General features: G+C 41.4%; 1 protein-coding gene across 1 annotated transcript; it reads right to left on the bottom strand.

Moving 5' to 3' along the window:
* Positions 1-3,851: 3,851 nt before the first annotated feature.
* Positions 3,852-18,004, bottom strand: pitpnab (phosphatidylinositol transfer protein, alpha b). Its single transcript, XM_030792682.1, has 11 exons — positions 17,988-18,004; positions 14,261-14,291; positions 8,160-8,305; positions 7,836-7,927; positions 7,323-7,330; positions 6,839-6,913; positions 6,245-6,328; positions 5,937-6,014; positions 5,108-5,218; positions 4,410-4,532; positions 3,852-3,899 (listed from the first exon to the last, which is right to left on the bottom strand). Exons 1-11 carry the CDS (start codon positions 18,002-18,004, stop codon positions 3,852-3,854), a joined length of 813 nt encoding a protein of 270 aa, XP_030648542.1.
* Between the last annotated feature and the right edge of the window lie 1,227 nt (positions 18,005-19,231).

Raw genomic sequence — 19,231 nt, 5'->3', positions numbered from 1 at the left:
ACATTAGAAAATTAAATTCCACTCAGAACATCAGTAATAACTGACCTATAGTGATAATCAATGAATGAGCAACATACACAGTTATGACTATGGACCACATCTTCACATCTTATGTGTGTTTAGCTATTACACCATGGGAGACACAGACAGTAACAAAAACTCAGATGAAATACTAAAACAAAACAAAACAAAAAAATAAAAATTAAAAAAAAACAAACATTCACCATGATGGAAACATTTTAAGATTATGTGTCTTCTGTCTTTTTTCAAACTCATTTATTACACTTTCACATCTCCAACATAGCTTTATTGGAAGATAAGATGGCAAAAGGCACAAATTCACAGAAAATAAACCAATACAAAAAAAAACAAAAAACAAAAAACAAACACAAACAGATGACAGGGACATGACAGCAAGTGAGGCCAAACTAAACGAACCATTAGCGGTTCTAGAATAACTGGTTCGCAACCCTGATGACAAACCGTGGAATCTAGCAACGTATCTAAAAGATGGTCTCTTGGAGCTGTCAATCATCATCATAAGTTTTTCAAGTGCTCGAGTGATTTTGATTTCCCTTCTTATTTTTCAGGACCGTAGTCAGTTCAAATTCAGTACAAATTCAGTAGATGGAGCAAATGACCTCCTTTGATTAAATCTCTTTCACTTTAGTCAAACTTTCAGTAGAGGCTGCGTTCCAGTGTTAGTTTGAATTTAATAGTGAGAGAAATCGGAGCAGCTAAGAGACTGAGGATACAGGTACGACAACACTCAGAAGAAAAAATATATTTCAAGGCCGTCCTGCCGAGGAGAGCGGGGACCAGAAAAAACCAAAACAAAACAAAACAAAAAAAAGAGTCAGGGTTAGTAGCGTGGGCGTCTGCCGGGTTTGCATAAATCTCCTTTAAAACAAAAACACAAAATACAACATTTTCCGAAAGCTTATTTCTGCATGACGCGTACTGGAATGATGAGTAATTTAAGAAACACAATATTTTTTTATTTATTATTATTATTATTTTTTTTTTTGACATCATAGGCAGAATGACATCTGATACCTGTTTCACACTCAACAGAGTAAACGTATGTCTCAACAGAATCAATGCTGTCACATCAAAGAGCAGTAATTACTGTCACTATTTCAGTTACAATGCTACGAAAGCCAGAGGACTCAAACGCACAGTTTGGGAATTTTAATGCAACCCCAAGTTCCCCATAGATACAGAAAATGAAAAAAAAAAAAATAGACATTATGTTTAAGATAAGGGATATATGCTAATAATTTGGCAGGATAGTTCGACCTATGATTATATATATATATATATATATGTGTGTTCATCTACATATATTTATATATTATGTACAAATCAATACATACATCCATACATCTTCATGATGAGCTCCTCAGAGCAGAGGCATTCTTTAAGTATTGCTAATGGAATTTTACAGTGTTGAGAGAAATGATGCTGAAGCTTTGTACTAGACACGTCGGACCGATCACACAACTATCTCACCATAGATCCCAAAGCACTGATTAACAAACAAGTCTGGAGTAAAAACCTTAATCTTTGCTTCATATTCAACGTCCCGCACGAAGCACCGATACTAAGACCTCAAACACACATTCATACATGCGTCATGTTATCAAGAAAACCCTATCCCAGTCTAGAAAAAAAAAACTTTTGCTAACTAAACTGTATCTCCTTTGCAGTCTGAACTGTGGGCACAACTAGAACCGGTTCCTGGTTAGATCAATTCTACTTTGAGATGGTTAAGACCACAAAGTGCTGAGACCCAAACTTCATGTACTAGAAAGAGGGAGAGAAAGGGAGGAGGGGAGATGGAGAGAAAGATACGAGAGAGGCGGGAACATGATGAACAGAGGTGGAATTATTGCTAACATCTGGATAAAAGTCACTTTATCCGTAACAAGTACGAAAACCGGTAAGAAGAGAAGAGGTTATCGTCTAATGCAACATCAACCCGAGGTTCTACCTCACAAAACCAGATCCAGACCAAAGAGCTCTGGATACAGACAAAAATAGTCCTTTTGTACATGCGACCAATAGAAACACACCCCTCGAGCACTACAACCAGCAGCAAAATCATGAAATAAAAACAACAACAACCGTTTTTGTGTCTGGTTTTTTTTTTCTTAGCAATCTAGGAATATACACTGATAATGTTTTTTTTTTTTTTGATGACCAGTTTAAGACTTTTGATTAAAAAGATTTAGGCTATCACCAAAAGGGCCAGTAACGGAACACGAGAGAAGCACACGGTCCATGTCACAGATTTTAATAATCTCACTGAGATATGAGCAAAGACACCAGGATGGTCACCCCCCCCCCCCCCCCCCCAGCCCCAAAGACATGTCCATGGTCCAAGAGGTTTCACCGCAATCATTAAGAAAAAACATGTAGGGAAAGTGAAGTTACAAAAAAAAAAAAACAAACAAAAATCCACACAAAATGAGAGAATGACAAACAGTAGCTTATACATACAGACAAAACAAATTTGTCAAAAGAAAACAAAAACCTACACTGTCAACACAGGTTACAAAAAACACAGACAGTCAAACAAGAAAATAGGCTTACTGACTCAATATATATGTATATATATATATATATATTTTTTTTTTTATTACATTGAGGATGTTTCTGTAACCCTGCAGCAGAATGGTGTCTTGAGATCCATGACAACATAGTGGACTGACCCCGCCTCTGGAGTCCTGCAGCCAATCAAAATGAAGGCCACACCTTAAGTAAATTCTGTGAACTGTTGATAATATCTGGAAAGGTGTAAAGTGTTCTAAGGATGGATCTAATGGGGCACGGAGAGTCCACACTTTACAGTTCATTAGTCTGAGAGTAAAATGCGGCGGCAAATCTAAGGAGAGAAATTGGCTAGGGGTGATCCTTAGGTCTAGTCAGCTGTTTTGTTTGGTTTTTTTTCTAAACCATTCAACAGGACAAAAAAAATATAAATAAATAAAACAAACAAACAAAAAAGAAACAGTCATTACAAGATCAAAACTCAACACTGAGGAGAATCAGCTTGGTCCGCAAAAAACAGACATCAAGAAAATTTAAGAAACAATCATAATATTTTAAAAACCCTGTTTTTGTATATATTTTACTCTTCTCATAAATCTCGTATAGATGTGTGTGTGTGTGCATATATATATATACACACACACATATATATATGCATATATATATATATATATATATATATATCTGCTCTTTTACATAGAAATAATCTTTAAACACACTGCTGATGTGTATCTTACTTTTAACATTTTTTTTTGACAATTTAAATGAACAACATGGTTGCTATGGGCGACACAACTGATTTAACTGTAGTTACAGGTTGCAGGAGCTTTGGGCTCATTTAAATACGTATATCTTTGTCATCTATGTAGAATTCCCCATTTCACCCATTATCTGACTGTAGAGAGGGGTGAGGGCAGCTTATGGAGGACTGTGCTGGACAGGAAGTTGGACAGACGGTAGATTTGGACCAAGTTTACAGAGACGTTTTGCCAATTCATCTGAAGAGGGCAATGCCGCTGGTGTCTAGTAGTACAGATCTGGTGAAAGAGAAAAAGAGAGAAATGTAGAAAGGAGGGAGGGGAGAGGAAGGTGAGAGACAGAGAGAGAGAGAGAGAGAGAGAGAGAGAGATGCATCAGGGAGAAAGACAAAAGAAAGACAAAATGGGGGAAGAGACAGAGGTGAAAAAAATAAGAGAACAACACTTTATTTGTTTAACCGGCGCTAAGTTTATGAATCTGTTAGTTCCGTCATTACCAGCGTGAGCTGTATTATTCACAGTCCACTGGGAGCCTCCTCCTCAGTCCTCCAGAGCCACCATTCCCTTCACTGGGTCCTTCACTCTCATCTGAGACAGGGAGAGAGAGAGAGCGAGAGAGAGAGAGAGAGAGAGAGAGAGAGAGAGTGAGGGTGAGAGAGAGAGAGAGAGACAGAGTGGGGGGGGGGTGTTGGGGGGGGGGCGGTCTGTGCAAAAATACACACTAGCCTTACTGGAAAACAAAGGCTTGAATGCCCTTGTTCTTGCTCTGTTGCCCCTTTTGTCCTGAGCCATAGTGCCTCATTAAAAACTGTGTTCAATTATTCATCCGCTATGTTGCAGGTTAACTGTTACTGCGTGCTGAAACCTGCCGCCTCGAGACACACCTTTAAAGATTTACATAGACGGAGGGGGGGGGGGGGGGGGGGGGCACTTCAGTAATGTCCTACTACACTTAAGTAACGACTCTTTGTGACATCTACTGGAAATGACCTAAACCCATCTCTCATAATGTACCATGGTCACAGTTTACTCGCTCTCTCTCGCTCTCTCTCTCTCTCTCTCTCTCTCTCTCTCCGGTCTTCTCTATTAATCTCTGACCTCATCCAGCTCCCTCCTGGTCTCTTCCTCCATTCGACGGATGTCCTCCATCGTCAGGTCGATCCATTTGTCGATCCAACAGAAGAGTTGCCGATGGAAATTGGTGAATAAACGCTTCTCTTGCTGATGAAAGGAGAAGAGATGGACGGATGAAAGAGGGCGAGGAGACAGCACGTGGCTGAGTCAAGCATGTGTCCAAAAGATTTCCACATTATGTGATAAAAATAGTAATAAAAAAAAAAAAAAAGTTGATCTTTCTTAAGCCTCCGCTACCAATGATTTCCAGTAAGAGCAAATTGTTTCTTAGAAATATCTTTACGTGTGTGTGTGTTAGTGTGTGTGTGTGTGTGTGTGTGTGAGACAAAATCTCATTGCTGTTGGATTTTGCCTTTGACAAAACAAAAAGCTTGGTGATGCAATGCTAGCACAAGTCCACTAGGGTTCATACAAGGCCAGTTACAGCCTCTCTGTGACTGTTGGATCATGTGCTGGCAAGCACACACTGTCCATGCTAATTGAGAGTCAAATTCACACACTAGGGAAAGGTTTGGAACTGGGTCATGAATACAGTCTCAAATCAGGAATATAAGGATAGAGTCCCCCAAGCCACACAGGCTTACATGACCTCATAGACAAATACATAAACATAAAACATGGTATACAGAGAAACATGCAGGCATATAAACACACTCCCTTACCTTCTGGATGAAGTTTTCCACCTTATTCTGCAAACCCCACCACTTAAACTTGACAGTGACCAGTTTGTATGCACACATATGGGGGCAGTCTGTCTTTTTGGGGAGGTCTTTCTGCAAACGTGAACATATCACATTCTTAAAAACCCTTCAACAAAACCTTTCACGCGTCAAAAAAAGAAAATTTGCACACGCTGTAATCAGACCATACCTCTTTACCAGCCCCCCTTTTTCCCCCCGGTTAATGTCCAGACCACCCCTGACCTTACAAATCTAACCCTCATGTAAAATCGGGGGAATCGGCTAAGGTGATAAAAAGGTACTTGGTATCTCTAAACTGACTTAAGATGCGCTGTTTACTCCTCAGACCATACCTACATAGACACCTGACCTTCAGTTATCATCACTGATTGAGACGGAGAGCGAGAGAGAGAGAGAGAGAGAGACACTAGCTGACTCAGCCGTCTCAAGAGCACAACCAGTCGCGTTTCCGCGGACCCCCAGCCACTGTCAGCAAGTTCAGCGCAGCTGGCGTTAAAACTGTTAACCCTTGATACAGGAACCCGCTCTGCACTTTCAGACAGTATCTTAACCAGGTGCACCCCTCGGGAGCATCGATAAACAGAATTGAAATAATCAGTATATTTTAAGCTTTGTCTGATAGACAGACGTTACAGCAGTGAAGTATAAACAAATAAATAAACATGGACTATAAATAACAATAGTAAATACATAATGATACACAATGATGATAAAAATCCTGAAGTGGTCTTTCAGTCAGTAAGAAATTGTTGCACGGGATGACTGATAATACAAACGTCAGGCTGTTTACCTTCCAGTCTGGCCCCAGCGGTCCCCGCCCGGTTTTCACAGATTTGAACTTCGTAGGGTCTTCCTCTGGTTTATAATCCTGAGGGAGGTGTTAATCTGCATGAGGAGGTGTGTACTCTCTAGACAGTATGTGTTCTTTTGATTAATAAGCCTCAAGTATTAGCTCAAAAAAAAAAAAGAAGAAAATCTGGAGAAAACACACTCCAAAGCTAATTTCTGGAAGAGATCAGTTAATACGAGAACTGGGAGCAGCATTCAGTAAGTCAAAAGAGGCGTTTAAGGGTAATGTGATGACAGATAAAAAATCACCTTTGGTTCGACCTGATGTCTGTCAGCTATGTCAATGTACACTACATCCACTTTCTTCCAGGTCTCTGGATCCAGACCGTGAACCTGTGAGTGTGTAAACAGAGAAGGATGTGAAAGGTGACGGTAAAGTCTTTCTTTCCGGTAAAGTCTCTTTTAAACAGAGGAGGATGTGAAAGGTGACGGTAAAGTCTTTCTTTCCCCTGGGCCATTTTATCTAAAGAGCACCTGTTTGTTCTGTAGCATAAACATCATTGGCACATGACAAATGTCCTCCTTTAACGTAGATGTTGTGTCGTTTTGGACCTGGCTTTGTCTGAAAGTGACTGCGGTATTAAATTTTTCATGTCACCGAGTGCTCGGCAGTCAAATGTTTTTGTTTATCGCGGTTTAAAAAACAAAATCTAATGCTTGGAAGAGGATATAAACACATGTTGGACAACCAGGTGGAATTTTAACAAAGAGTACATATGCTAGCCATTCAAGCTAATAAATGAATGAATGAATGAACGATTATTTTCTGTTACGTGGCATTTCATTAGCAGTAGGCATGACTAGGTGAAAATGCATACACCACCCACAACCATGATTACTCACATTCTCAAGTTGTCCCATGTCAGGTTTATGCCATGTCTCTATCTTGATCAAGAAATTCTCTTTCATGTACTCATTCTACAGAAACAGACAAATCAATCAGTCGGTCAAATGTTTCAATAATCCAGCCATAATCTGACACACACGCTAATCTTTCCCTCACTGATACACTGCCGTGTATCCGGTTTCCCTAAAGGTACAGTTACATTCTCTGTTTTCAGTCAAATGCTTTGTCTGTGTGTGTGTGTGTGTGTGTGTGCGTGTGTGCATGTAAGTGTATGCGCGTATGTGTGTGTCTGTGTGTGTTGGTGTGAGAGAGAGAGCGAGTCTGCATGTTTGTGTCTATTCTTGGTACACACACACACACACATATATGATGACTATATAACTAAATAAGTGAATGTATTAGTATTTTGTGTGTGTGTGTGTGTGTGCGTGCGTGTGTCTGTGTGTGGGTAGTCAGGGTGAATATGAAGGCTGTACTTACAGTTATGACTGTGGAGGAGAGAGCAGACAAGTAAAAAGGAGAAAAGACAGTTACGACATTAGGTTATGCTCAATTTACACTTAACTGTGCCAGACAACTTAGTGACGCATCATTTTTATCTAAAATCATTACAAAAACAACCACTAAAACTAAAGACCCATAAAACTCTAGTGTGGCTTCACAGCCAATAGGGTGTGAAAGACGCGAAGTCTCTCTCAGCGTGCATGTGCATCGTGAGGATGTGTATAATATGCGCATAATGCAGTTATATAAATGCACATAAAGTGTGCGATTATATTCCATTAGTGTAATCTCACTACCCTGAGCTCTTCTATGGTGTAACTCCACTCGCCCTTTGTTGGAACTGTCGGTAAATTATTTAACACCTTCCAACAGAGAGAGGGGGAGGGGCAGACAGGTAGACAGAGAGACGGAGCGAGAGAAGTGTGTGTGTGTGTGTGTGTGTGTGTGTAGGCAGATAGGGGGTACAGACAGTGTATTGAAATGTCTAACCTGTGCGGCAGTAGGGGTAGGCATTCCAAGCTTTCTCATGGATGTTCAGGGCTGACGCTGGAGCCAACATTCGTACAAAAGACGGCACTTTACTGAAAACGAAACGGCAAATTCTTCATTAAATACATTACAGAGCAGGACGAGGAAAATCCAGAAGAGGGGAGAAGAATTTGCGCCGTGCGGCCAAACATCAGAATCACCGAAAAAAATGCGGAAAAAATCTAAATAAACACGTGAACATTGGTTATCAGCCAGCGGCGTGTGTGTGTGTGTGTGTGTGCAGGTGTGGAATGCATGTATGTGTGTGCATGGTAAAAGCGTTACCTCTGCAGGTGGTAGATTTTGTGCGTGTACTGGCCCTTCTCTCCATCCTTCTCATACGGCTCATTCTTCAGCACCTCCACCCCCTCCCCACCTCCTGTCTCATTCTTACTGGCCTCAGCTACAGAGTACAGCTGGCCCACTTGGTACTGAGAGAGAGAGAGAGAGAGAGAGAGAGAGAGAGAGGGAGAGAGAGAGACAGCATAGTATGAGATGCAGTGCCAAATCTCATATATATTCAGTCACAGTAATGGTTTTAAAGATCTGAACTATTGCACTGGTAAGATTATAAGACAGTTGTAGTTCCCTGGCCACACTGACTCAAACAAGCTCATGACAATCTATATATCTTCTTTTATCCTCTCTTCAGCATCAGGACTTTTCATCCCAGCCTTTCTCCACCTCTCTCTCTCTCTCTCTCTCTCTCTTTTTCTTCCCTCTTTTCTCCTCCCCCCATCCTTCTGTTGTTATAAACTGTGTAAACAATGACTGGACAGAGAACAATGGCCCCTTTCATGTCTTAATCACCTCTAATCCAGTGGAGAATGTACGAAGAATGCAAGAGAACATACACACACACACACACAGACACACACACCCGTGTGTACACGTGTGTACAACTCCCAAACATATTCAGCACACACAACAAGTATGTGTACACTTAGCCTCCAAACCCATGGTCTCTCAAATATGTCTTCACAAGATACGAAACTCTCTGCATATTCGTAAAAATCACTCATACACACACACACACACACACACACACACACACACACACACAATCTAGCCAAAGTTAAGAGATTTAGTCACAAGGGGAGAAAGGGAAAAATACTGGAAAATATTCAAGTATGTTGGCACAATTATTTATCTGAAATCAAGCCAAGCCAACCTTGCCTGCGCTTAAGGCCCCGGCTGGCCCTGCTGACTCGTGTGAAATAAGGAAAATGTGCAGTGGGTGTAGTTTGAGAATGAGTATGGAAAACAGTGTTGAATACTGTAATTAACAGTCTGGATGATTTCTCAGGCCTCCAGTTACAGTTTTCAGACTGTAACACTGTCAAACTCTGATTCAACACGTCCATCTCCAGAATGAACCGCAACCTACACCACAACCGTCCCACACACCTAAACCACACACACACACACACACACACACGCCGAGTATCTTACCACCAAACTAAGAGTAAACCCCGAGGTTCTGTTTCAGAAAAAAAATTAATCTTTTTCCATTTAGTGCTACAACAAAAATATTTAAGCGTCTTTTCTCTCAGTGAGTGATTGTTTTATACAGGGGTGCTGATGCATCCTCTTTATAAATGTTGGATTCCGATCTCCACTTGGCCATAAGATCTATAACTGATTCATGTTTTAATGCATTTGCTGTTTGTACAAGGTAGCTGGACTGACTTCTCTACATGTCCGAAGAGTGAACCGCTGGTGTGTGTTTCTTTACAAGGTCATCTTGTGAGAATTCCCTACATATCTGTGTGCTCCTAATTCATTCTTTGACCAATCAATGATTACGATAACGGTAAAAACTATGCACACGGCTTCCTCAACCTGTGCTGTGCTTCCGTTAAGGAAAAAACTTTAAATTTTCTGTATCCCTATCTTGGGATAATTTCCAAGGTCATCATGAACACTGGCCTTTTTTACATAGATGGGACATTTTTTTTAAAAAAAGGATACTGAATACTTGAACAGTGAATGTGAATGACTCGCTGCCTACGGCACTGAATCGTGTAAGATTTCTAATAGTCCTACTGCTTTTTAAATAATAAAAAAGAGCGACGTCATCTCCAGAACTCCTTTGCAAAAGAGATTTTAAATCTCCGTGGAATTATTCTTGCTAAATAAAGGCTAATAAATAAAGAAAAAGCCATAATGAGCACAGGTTAGCATGACTCTTTGCTAAAATGAGACACTATGAAAGAGCTGACATGGATTTAGCGTTAGCACTGTGCTCTTCTGTTTTAAGAGTCTCTACTTAGAGAGACAAGGTGTCTCATATGTCTACAGACCTCATTAAGAAGACGCATCAATATAGTACTTAGCTGTGAAACATAATTTATTTTCATAGTAATGTGGTGAAATTTATCTGTTGCACGAGACTGTATTGCTAATTTTCAATAAAAAGAATCCTTGCTATTATGAAGTGTTTTATTTTTACTTTATTTAATTTAATTGTTGCGTGTGTGTGTGTGTGTGTGTGTGCATGCGTTTGCGAGTTTTTCTTGTCTTTTCTAGTCTTAAACATCACATCATGTCTTATCATTAATCCTCTTCATCCATTTAACTTCAATCCATTTGCAAAATCTTCTCCTTGTGACTTTTTTTTCCCCCCTGCTGTATATTTTTCATTAATTCTCTCCCCAGACACTCCTCACCTGGTTTGTGTCTCTCACACTCCCCTCCCTCTCTACTCACACCACTCCTCCACTGCCTATCACTGTGCTAGCATCTTTTAAAGTGGAATAGTACACTCTGACTGAGAATGTATTGTATCTCTTTGTGTGTTTGTGTGTGTGTGTGTGTGTATGTGAGAAAGAGAGAGAGAGAGAGAGAGAGAGAGCACTTGTGCCCCTTATGTGCCTGTCAGCAGTTTGTATCTGCAGGATGAGTGTACAGTTGTATGTGAGTGTGAGAGTGCAGCGCATGTGTGTGTGTGTGTTTGTGTGAGAGAGAGAGAGAGAGAGAGAGAGAGAGAGAGAGAGAGAGAGAGAGAGAGCAAGCGAGAAAAACGGAGAAAGGGAGTAGTGCAGACTCAACTATTTTTAGCAGTCTCAACCATAGAGAAAGAGAGGGGGGTATAACAGGAAGACTCCTCCATCTTCTTTATTTTTAGAGACACGTCAAGGATCTTGTGACAAGGGTATGAAGAGATGAGGAGGGGAGAGGAGAGGAGAGGAGAGGAGAGGAGACAAGACAAGACGAGAGAGTACAGTGAGAATATCAGTTCAGGAACAGCTTAAATAAAGGAGAGAGAGAAAAAAAAGGGAGAGGGGGAGAGAGAGAGAGAGAGAGAGAGAGAGGAAGAAAGAGATGAAAATTGAAGACCGATGAAGAGAAAACAGGGACAAGACGTAGAAAAAATATTGCGACATGCTTAAAAGCCATAGGTGAACAAAGACTGAAAGAAAAAAAAAAAGATCCTTCTTGGCAGAGGAGAGAAATATCTGATTCTCCTTTGTCAATCACTGTTGTACGGTTTTCTATGAGGAATAGCTGGATGACCCTGGTTGTCACGTATGTTCCGCCTGGGGTTGGTCTAAGAGGAGACCGAGCAGCGCTGCCAGACAGACCCTCCTCACACACAGCCCAGGAGACACCATGCCCTCACTCACTCCCCGCCGGCCAATCAGCATCCGGCAGCAGCATGCGTCAGCGTGCAGCACACTACGAAACTCCCGTCCTGCATCACGCATCAACCCACTCTCTCTGCAGGCTACCCCCCCCCCCCTTCCCTCCCACACACGCATACACACACACATACACACACACACACACACACACACACACACACACGCACACGCACACGCGCACACGCACACGCATTATAAACACCCTGGGACCTTGCCCTTTCTTTACTTTTTGCTAAGCATTACCATCAGAGCGCAAGACAGCAACAGAGGAGAATGTATGCAGTCACGGAGAACAGGAGAGATATACAGGGAGTGAGGAGGAGAGATGGAGAGCGAGAGAGAGAGAGAGAGAGAGAGAGAGGGAGGGAGGGAGGGAGGGAAAGCGAAGGGACAAAGCATGGAGAACGGCCATTGCTGACACTCTTTTCCTTCCCTGTAGATATGACCACACACAGACTGTTCAGAATCTTGAACCTTTATACTGGACGCTGTCTGCTGGAGCACCGGCTCACTGACAAACCCACTCAGTTCACAGACATATCGACAGGCTAATAGACTGCAAGACAGAGAGAGCAGACCACGCTAACTACAGCCTCAGTGACTGTCAGACCGCTCACTGGCTTATTGGATGGATGTGGGACTCACTGACTGTCTGTGTTAATGGAAGACTCTACGCATGACCCAGAATGCACTTAAGAGTTTTTTCTCTTTTCTTTTTTTTTTTCTACTGCTAAGTGAAGTAGCTGTTGAAGAGGTGGGTGGAGGGAGGGGGGTGTTTTTACATGTGTGTGTGTGTTTGAGTGGGGCAAGGGGGAGGGGGGGGGTTACATTAGGACAGGAGCATTAAAAAAAAAAAAAAAAAACAGGTCTACCCTACAGCGAAGCAGGGCTCTTTCAACTCATTATTCCTCTGGTGTATGAATGGAGCGTATACATAGCCTTTTAGCTTCCTGAAATAAAACACCAGTCAAATCAAACGCATCTAAAAGGTTCACGAGAAGAGACCAGAGACTGGTGACACAAAGTGGGGTTTAAGGGAAGAGCTGCTGTCTGCCTGTTTGCCAGCTTAAGGTTAGAAAAGTTAACGAAAGGAATCAAGGAGACAAATATGAAGTGGCAACGCTTTTAAAATCTTGACAACAGGAATTGACCTTGAACCGAGGAAATGAAACGTATTTAAAACAAGACATTTGTCGCTGGACACAAACCAGATGGCTTTAAAAACCCGCCTGATTCATTTAATTACTTCAGTCTAATTGAAATTAATTCAGTTGCCAAACTGTCAACAGCTTGGAAATTCGAAAAACTCCATCGAAGCAGCCCCGTGCGAACTGGATCAATCTGGAGCAGTTGAAATACCTTTCTCCCGTGCCGGTTTACGGACTTATAGGAGGACCCCCCCTGTCCTAGCATCAGCCCCTGGGTTAAGCCTCTTAATCCCGCGCGGGGAGGGGGACACTTCTCCTCCTGGCCTGATCTCCTTGTCTCAGGGAGCACACGGAGGGTCAAACAGACGTGAACCTCCTGCTTGGCAGCTCCCTAGGAGTCACCGGCACAAAGGCTGAGAGACGTGTACATGCTGTTCTTTGGGAGACAGAGATCTGGGAGGTCTCTGGGAGGGACACTGTATGGGTATTGGGTACGAGACAAACTGTGCCCAAAATGTTCCAAAGCGAAGAGGCGCCAAATGAACGAATTTAAGCTTCTGAGAAAAGACAGAGAAGTGTAAACGTGTGTGTGTGTGTGTGATTATGTACGCTGACAGTGAGTAAGAAAGAGAGAGAGAGAGAGAGAGAGAGAGAGAGAGAGAGAGAAGGGAGAGGTAAACGAGAGAGAGAAGGGGTATCCGGTAGTTCATTAGATATTCAGGTCTAGGTGACCGCTGAATGAAATGACAAACCAGGGCATCATGGGAAACGGAGAGACAGTATGGTACATGGCAGAGGGTGGACAAAGGGCTGGAGAAGGAGGGGAAGAAGGAGGGAAGGAGTTAGTGAGACACACAGACCTCTCTATATGTGCGTCCACACACACACACACACACAGACCAGACATACTCAGAGAGAGAGAGAAACAGAGAGACAGAAAGAGAGAGAGAGAGAGAGAGAGAGAAAAATGCTGACTAGACTGTAACCATGGCAGTAATGGTACACTTTGAGAATCATATTACATTAATCTTTATCAATATACGTGAAAAAGAAACATGAAAGGGTTTCTGTAGCTCACATAATCAATGATCACCAAAATGGTAAGAGTTTTCCCTTGGCTGAGGCAAATAATTAGATTTTGTTTTGCTGATCTGTGGAAGTGGGTGTAATATTAGTGGATCTGTAATATCGTGTTGGTGTTATGTATGGTTTCACTGCAAATTCATTCTGAGTCACCCAGATTCACACAATGCACCACACATTGACAGACATCACACAGACCTTAACAACATACAGCACACAGCGAACCTCACAGTCACATTAAGAGCAAGCACGCACAAAAGCACCCACACACAAAGACTCTGTCTCTCTGTCTCTCTCTCAGTCTCTGTCTCTCTCTCTCTCTGTCCCTCTCTCTCTCTCTTTGTGTGTGTACTAGTATCATAAATTACTATAAACCGTCAGCATTTAATACAAAACCGGGTGTCTGCAACAAGGAGCATTATTCAGAGCCAACCCCCCCCCCCCCTTGAATTTAACATAAACCTAAACCGACAAGAAACATTAAGATCAGACACATTCGATCAGTACTTACCTCTTCCACTGAAATGGGGAGAATCACTCGACTGAAAAGAAGAGAGAAAGAAAGGCAGACATTAGCGACAACGCGACAAGTACACCCAAAATCGCCAGGTGACTGTGGGCAAGATGGTTTCGGGCGGCGTACTTTCGGAGAGGAACAGCACTTTGGTCGTGAGGTAGAGGACAGACTGTGCCTACAGGTACCATTTTGAACATTGTATCCCCTGACTCACTAAAGTCCCTTCTGCTCGCAAAGTCACAGATTCTCATGCTCATTCATAAGATTTCACGTGACGTCCGAGTAAGAGCAGAGAAAGAGAGAGGCCGCGGGGGTCACGTATAGATTTAAGGGTGATAAACCACTCAGTGGGAGATTCAGAAAGGTTTATAATGCAACAGGCTCAAGGATAAATAGAAGCTAAGCTAAATATATAAATACGGTACCACGTTTTAACAATATTTGATATAAGTCAATTATCATGATCTTTGTGCATTAACTTAAACATGTCAAACTTGCAATGTTATACATTTTCCTTTAAGGTTAATGTGAAATGATATTTTGGTGTTCTTGTGTTATATTCTTAAATGGTCTTGATTGATTTAGTGCAGTTTAACAAAAAACAATGTTCAAAAGTTATTTTACAGAGATCACAGACTAAAAAGCCTTTGAGATTCCCAAAGCCAGAGGTGTAGGAGGGAAAGGCAACTATGCTAATCCTCAAATAAATCAGACAAAATATTCAAGGATTTTCATTTCCAGACAAGTTCCAGGTAACCACCGTTAGAACAAGGTAAGAAGAATACAAATTTGGATAAGAAACAAAACAGCCTTTGTTTTTGGTCTCTCTCTACATAAATGCTTTATATACATATTTACATTCCTACATAGACATTATATATTTGTGTGAGGAGAAGTCTTGATTCATTGCTACTACTCTTTGCATGAGTGTTGTAGCTGTGTGTTGTTCTGCATGGCAGCTGGTTGGGTAATTCATACTCTGAAGCCTGCATATTTCATTAATAGTCTTTAGGGAGTAAGACGACACCAATGTCTCCCAACATTCTCCCCATCAGTCGTCCCCTTTATCACTCCTCCGAACATTTGGGCTATGTGGGTCGTTTAGCGCACCTTGGCCGGCCAGAAAAGGGTCGAATTTGTGATGTGTTGACACGAAACACAACCGAACAATGCACAAAATACGTAAGAAGAATTCCCTACTATATGTGAGAGACTGTAGAAATCTGTGAGACTGTAGGCTGATGTGAGTGATATTCTGTGATTAGGAAACTGTTCATGTTTGGAGCCACTATGGCTTTCTGAGTAACTCTGCCTTGTCCTTCAGTGTAGTGGACAGCACTGTGGATCCAATGTCTCACCGCACATTCATGACACCTAGACGTGGTCCTACATTATGAATGTTTTTGCCAGAATTGTTTCAATGACAGTGCGGCCTAAGTTCCACTCTGAAGAGTCTGGAGCGGTTCTGAGAAAAGCTCTGGTTCAAATCGACTCGTTCCGGCGTGTGATCTAAAATCAAAATTAAAACTACTTCCTGTATATCTGTATGCAGTCATTTGCAGTAATAATTTGTGACTTATAACTGCAGGAAAATGCAGGGGACATTTGTGTTAGGTTTTCACAAATATTGCCAGCATTTCGTCCCCCCATTTAACTAAACTCATCCACATAGGTAATGAAGGGATCCAAAAATCCATCTGTCTGAAGACTTAAGGAGAATCAATGAACAGGCAAGACGACTGGAGATGTCAGGTCAAATCAGGAGGTCAGCACATTGCAAAACACATAACATTTCAAATCAGACTACTCAATGGACGAGGTATGCTTTAGAGCATGTTTGTATGTGTTATAATCATAGACGTGGTATATGTATTTATATGTGTTTATATGTGGTAAATTTATGACTGACCAATAAAAAAATGCCCTGGGCAAACGCTAACCATGGTGCTAGATTTACATGGGCTTTTGCTCATGCTTTTAGGTTTGCTAATTCAGACCTTAAGATGGAATTTTTAACAGTACTTTTAGCAGCGTGTATATTTAGATCTTATCGAAACACACTAATTCATTGAATGTTCACCTTTGATACAACCTTTCTGCTAACAGATATTTAAAAAAAAACATTATTTCATCAACAATATATTGTGATTAACTGTGCCTGTTGTTTTGAGAGTCAGTGTAAATCATATTTTTTGTCGAGACATTCACAAATTTTACTTCGCACTATTAGATTTGCGTTAGATTGGCATTTATTGTCAGCACAATCCCAGAGGCCATCTTTCACTGTGCAGCCTCAGGTTCCTTGGACAGCACAATTCCGGTTCCATAGAGAACAGTCCAGTGTCGCTTCACAGCGAAGCACCTCTTTGATCACCCTCAGGGTACAACACAATTTTGAGCGTTTAAAAAGGCCTGGACGTCTAAGTGTTGTGACAAAAACCTCTTGATAAGGGGAGAGCCCAGAGTCGTTTGTTTTCTACGACCTTACATAGAAACTGACACAAAAACAGAACAACCACCGACCACTCAGAATCGCTATTGTTGGTATGAATATGACGGTGGTAATACGCCAGAATTACGTCTATGTGTAGCGAACGAAGCAAGGAATGAATTAGAGTCGCCGCATCTGAGTCATCAAAGCGCCGGGAGATGTGTGAGTGCGCATTCTGGAGTGAGAAGTCCTTGTCAGTATTCCAGTAGTAATAAAGGATGATAATGTCTTTTAAGTGCCCGTACTGAGCTGGCACCGGTGAAGGGCTTCACTGCCCGGATATTCTGGAACGAATATTACATAAGATAGGCTACACTGGCGGTATTTCGGTATATCTCGAATTCTGTGCATTCTTGATTTATTTCACGTTTATATCGTTTTAGGCCGATTTTAATCGGAGACCAAGATACGCGGCCTAATTCAAAGTCTTATTTGATATCCACACAGAAATAACCTATTCTATTCACATCTTGAAAAAGCCTTTCGACAGGAGAAATCAGACATCAGACATCGGCATTTAAATTATCAAGTTATGTACGGCATCTACCGCATCGTTTTGGTCAAAGGTAACTCATGTAATATCTCAGATTACACACGCTCCACGACCGAGTCCAGCTAAAGAAATGCATGTGCTACCTGGTTTATATTTCAATATCTGAGCATAAAACACGTTCATTGCTGAACCATGGCAAAACGTTTTGAGTGAGCGCCATTCGGCAGAAACGATGTGCACTAAATTCGGTCGGTTTCACCTTCACAGCGGCGCAGCAATATCACCGACAAGTCGTTACCGCTGGAATGGATGTTGGCACGCAAAAAACCCACCTCTGCTTACCTACAGCGTAGGCTGTGGTTACGGATTAAAACAAGAAGCAATAATAAAAGCATAATTTACAAAATATGACAAAACATTGAAATCCATTACTGATATATAGTTTTTATCGAGGATTTTGTCCTGTCACAATAAAAGACAATAAATTTATCACTATTGTTAAAATTTCCATTTGTTAAGTGAACAAATGAAAATATGACTCGCACAGCAAGAGTGAACATCAAAATCAAGTTGACAACGTCGGCACGGACTCAAGTTGACAATGTCGGCACTGTGTAATTCTACTCTTGCTGCTTTGGTGCTGGTCGCAATTACAGTAGAGGAAAACCACCTAGACTACAAAGCAAGAGGATGCTCTTAATCGCTTAAGGTTTTTTTTTTAAAAAAAATACACTTACAATTCTTTAATCAGCATTTTCTCGGTGCTGTGTGTGTTGTCAAGACAATATCGTTGCCCAGGTTGGATCCAAATCGGCGCGAACCCTACGTCAGTCTCTTCCACCGTCTCTCCCACCTCGCCCGCCTCTATGTCATTCTAGCTAGCTCCTGTTTTTCTATTTTCCACAAATTCACTTCCTGAACAGGGCCGAGGGGGGCGCGGCGTAATCGCGGTAACCACAACCCCGATACCATGACATAGGCAGGGTGACGTCAAAAGACGAGCTTGATCGTTACTAAAAAAAAAAAAAATTAAAAAAAAGAAAAATCAACTAACGTCTGAAAACGGGGACAACCATTTTAGGTCTTTAGTGGTCTTCCCCGTGATGTCATCACCGTCTCGTACTTTTGTTCAAGTCCTCCATCCATGATACCTTAAGTTCACTACGCATCACCACAAGGTCGCGTCTCCAGCGCCAGGCTGTTGGAAATTATGTAACTTTAAACGAAGGCTGTCTAAAAATAGGACATCTGTATCCATCGCTCTCTATCCGCTTATTATCTCTTGTAGTTACTGTGTGATGTCGCATACTCTCCCTCTCTGTCCATGCCAAGAGTCGTGAGGCTCTCTGTTCTCTGCAGCTCATTCCCACAGTTTTGTCCCATAATCCACTTCAAAGCAACAGATCAAAGACAGCTGCCCCGCATTGTTTTTGTGCAGTCAGTGGTCACCACATTGCTCCACTTTGCCGTTCGCTGTGCCTGAGAGTGTTGACATTCTCAAGGATTTAGACACTGATGACCGAAAACATCTAACAGAATTTTGTTTTGATCATCTCTAAACATTGCCCTAAAAAGAACAGTTTTCACAAGCTTGACTGAACAAAAAAAAAAAAAAAAAAGAAAAAGAAAGAAAGAAGGAAAGAAAGAAAGAAAGAAAGAAAGAAAAAAAAAAGAACTTGTAAATTGGAAATATCTTGAACTGTTAAGCCACAAATGGATTCATGTTTCTTGCTTATACTTTGTTTATCATTGCGCATATGTGATCACTGCCTGTTTTTTCTCTGCAGTTCAATCCTACAATGACCCAATCCTAATCATTTCTGCATTAAAAGATTAATTGTATTAAAATAAAATGTTCTTTATTTGATTCATACAACAGGTATGTACTGTATACTTATATTTGTATTCATTTTTGGGGGTGGTATGTAGAATATTATTGTCTCATGGACTTTATACAAATATCTCAGACATGATAGGAAAA

Source organism: Chanos chanos, chromosome 15 (genome assembly GCF_902362185.1).
Source record: "Chanos chanos chromosome 15, fChaCha1.1, whole genome shotgun sequence".
NCBI classification, from domain to species: domain Eukaryota; kingdom Metazoa; phylum Chordata; class Actinopteri; order Gonorynchiformes; family Chanidae; genus Chanos; species Chanos chanos.
This window is presented reverse-complemented; position numbering and strand designations above follow the sequence as displayed.